At 53.7% G+C, this 3,200-nt stretch overlaps 1 protein-coding gene across 4 annotated transcripts in view; it reads left to right on the top strand.

Moving 5' to 3' along the window:
* Pecam1 (platelet/endothelial cell adhesion molecule 1) overlaps positions 1-3,200 on the top strand; it is an 83,277-nt gene that overhangs the window by 61,409 nt on the left and 18,668 nt on the right. For 3 of the 4 annotated variants that reach the window (XM_005402168.2, XM_013503224.1, XM_013503222.1), the window contains 2 exons: positions 75-128; positions 1,785-1,850. In XM_005402168.2, the coding sequence (XP_005402225.1) occupies positions 75-128; positions 1,785-1,850 (120 nt within the window). The remainder of the gene's footprint in view (positions 1-74; positions 129-1,784; positions 1,851-3,200) is intronic. The other variant, XM_013503223.1, reaches the window with a different exon arrangement.

The following is a 3,200-nucleotide window of genomic DNA, read 5'->3' on the forward strand; positions in this document are numbered from 1 at the left end:
CTGAATTTTTAAAGTTACAGAAAACTAGAATTTCCATCGTCACTCATCCCGATTAATTGTTATGTTTCAACTAGGTTACAGCGATGACATTGGAAACCATGCGATGAAGCAGCCCTGTGAAAGCAAAGGTAATGAGCTAACTCTCCGAGCGTTTCAGGATAAACTTCTGCGTTTAAAGGAAGACCTGGGGCTGGGGAGATAGCTCAGTGGCACAAGCGCCTATCTGGCAAGCACAAGGTCCTGAGTTCGATTCCCGGTACCAAAAAAAAAAGACCTGTAAGGACAAAGAGAACCAAAACTTTGAAGCAGCAGAATATCATCCACCCTTTTTAATGGGCCTGTAACTAACTCATGTATATGCAAGATATGACCAGGTGCTTCCTCCGAAGATGTATCTAGTGTCCTTAAAGGAAACACAATCTAAATCCAAGTAGGAAAGAACCAGGTCCTTGGTTATTTTCTCGTTGCTGGGACAAAATACCTCATACCCACAAGGTAAAGGAGTAAAGGTTTATCGTAGCTCACAGTGTGTAGAGGTTTCAGTCCATAGTTGGCTGGCTCCAAGGCAGGGCAGCGTGGGAGAGGGGCATGGCAGAGGAAAAACAGCCCACAGCAGGCAGTAAGCCCTGAGCCTTCCTTTTTGTTTTCGTTTTTATTCCATCCAGGCTACTGGACTATTGGTGGGTGCCATCCACACTCAGAACCAAGCTAAACCAATCAGTGGACGAATTCAGTACCACACACCCATGACCCAGGCACTCCCCAAAGCCCTGCCTATGAGTGCAGGAGGCCTTGGGGGGACACCTAGGCACAAGCCATATCACAGGTCTTACCTGAACAGCAGGGTGTGGATCCCAAGAGGGCTGCTGAGTAGGGGAGGTGGATGTCTTTCCTCTTCGATAGAACTGAGTTGGAGATTTTTTAAGACAGTGAACAACAGATAGCTTGCTTCTGCCTAACACTCAGAGGGATTAGGCTAAGTCACATGTTAAAGTTCCCGTCTACTCTGGGCTGCTACCATGGGAGCTGAAACTATTAAATACACGAAAGGCTTAGAAAGTCCTGTTTCTGGTAAATGTCCTTGACTGCAGATGGTTGGTTTAGTCACTGGCAGAGAACCCCGGGTTATTCTGAATAATATTATTCTGAATTGGAGATAAACCAATTCCCTGGATTTCACTGCAGCACCCTGAGCAATGGTGCTTGTGATTCTTTGCCTGGTACGCCTCTCACTCTCAAAGCATTCTTGGCTGGGGATCCTACCCCCCACTCCCCACTTCCCGAGATCGCTTCCTGTGTCCCTGGGGATGGCAGCGAAAGCATCCCAGCACGGAAGGCTTCTGGCACTTCGAGCGAGACTGAGAGGGAGTTGACTGCCATGGTGGATTTGCTGACTGTTAGAAATCCTCCCACCGTAGAGACCAGGACCTAGGCAGGAAGGTCCGTCTGCATCCAACAACAGGGCAGGTGGAGAGGCGGTCCCGAGGCCTTGTCTCTGCCTGTCAGGCAGGGCCCATCCTGACTTCCACAGGCTGAGGTTTCCTCTCCACCTGGAGTGGAGCTAAGCCTGTGTGTGTCTGGCACGCCTTAATGCTCTGAATACTTTCCTTTTTGTGTGTGCCGGGAATCGAACTCAGGACCTTGCGCTTGCCAGGCAGGTCCTTATGCCGCGAGCTATATCCCCATCCCCCAGATACTTTCCTAATTGCAATGGACATATGTAATGGGGCCTGGTGCCCCAGGGAAGATGCCGTCTAACCACAGGGTGCTGTGGTTCCTTTAAGCAGAGCCTGTGAACTCAGACGTGGAGTACACAGAAGTGGAGGTATCCTCAGCGGAGCCCCACCACGGTAAGCACCGCACTGGAGTGAGCGAAGCCCGGGCCTTGCTCTCGATCGGGGGGAAGCTGTGCGGGGGGTGTGGTGCTGTGAGGAGGGTCTCGGGAGGTCGGCAGATCTCCTGGAGGTGCCTAAGGCCGTCGCTCTGCCGTCCTAATAAGCATTAATTATGAGTCCACTAATAACAGGCAAGATGTACATAGCATTCCCTTGGTGGCGGGCAGTGAGTGACGAGCTACATCTCAAGCCTATGTTTAATTATTTTCAGTTTTGAGACAGGGTCTTGCTAAGTTGCCCAGGCTGGCCTCAAACTTGTAATCCTCCTGTCTCAGCCTCCCAGAGTTCTGGGATTACAGGGATGCGCCACCACGCCTAGCTTGTTCAGACTTCTGTCCCAGAGGCAGCACCTTGCCAAATACGGCCTGTCCCTAACGTCACCTGTGGAGACTGAATGTGTGTCCGGTGCGTGTCTGAAGGTGCAGAGGGCTCTGCCCTTGAGAGGGATACCTGCGTGAAAACCCCCAAACTCTTTCAGTCTGAATGATGGGGCTGGACTCAGGCCTGTGTGTGCGGCTGGGCGGCCCTGAGCTCTGGTGAGGTGCCGGGAGACGGATGCAGTGGCGGCTCCACAGCAAACGCTAGAGCATCGGTCTCAGCTGCTTTGAGCACCGGGAAACAATGCACGCCTCCCGGCCTCCTCCCCAGAGGCTCCAGCACGCTGGGAGGGACCCAGCATCCCAGGCCTCTGGCCCTGCTGGGACGTTCCCGAAGCCTGGTGCCGTCCTCCTTTCCTGCTGAGGACAAGGCTGGCTGGGTCCTCAGACAAGCGGCCTGCCCGCCTCCAGCCACAGCCACCTCTCGCTCCATGGTCTGGAGGGATTCGGAGCCTTTCCGCCTCCCACACAGCGTGGCTGTGGGCACGGTGACAGCAGAGGCGTGCGTGGAACTTTCCAGTCGTAAATATCCCTGGGCTGTGTGCTGCACCCCTTTCTCATGGTCTCCAATCAGAATAGGCCCCCGCTGTGTACAGCCCAAGCTGCTCAGCCACGCAGGGGCACCCGCTTCTGAGTCCCCCTCGCACCTGCAAGGAACTCACAATGATCCTCCTGCCTCAGCCTCCCAATTGCTGCAACGCATGACAGAGCAACAGCAGAGATGGGGGTGATGCCTGAGCAGAATGGGGTGCAGTGAGAAGGCATCAAAGGGGACCTTCTTGGCCTTTCTGGGCAGTTCGAGGAGGCCTCTCTGAGGGCTGACATTTAAGCTGGGGCCCCACCAAGAGGGAGGGCTAGGAAATAGGAAAGGTGGTATGAGGTGGCTCAGAGGTTGGCTCATTTAAGATCTGAAGGGATAGCCAAGGGT

This window comes from Chinchilla lanigera, unplaced genomic scaffold (assembly GCF_000276665.1).
Source record: "Chinchilla lanigera isolate Chin_1 unplaced genomic scaffold, ChiLan1.0 scaffold00077, whole genome shotgun sequence".
Lineage (NCBI taxonomy): Eukaryota > Metazoa > Chordata > Mammalia > Rodentia > Chinchillidae > Chinchilla > Chinchilla lanigera.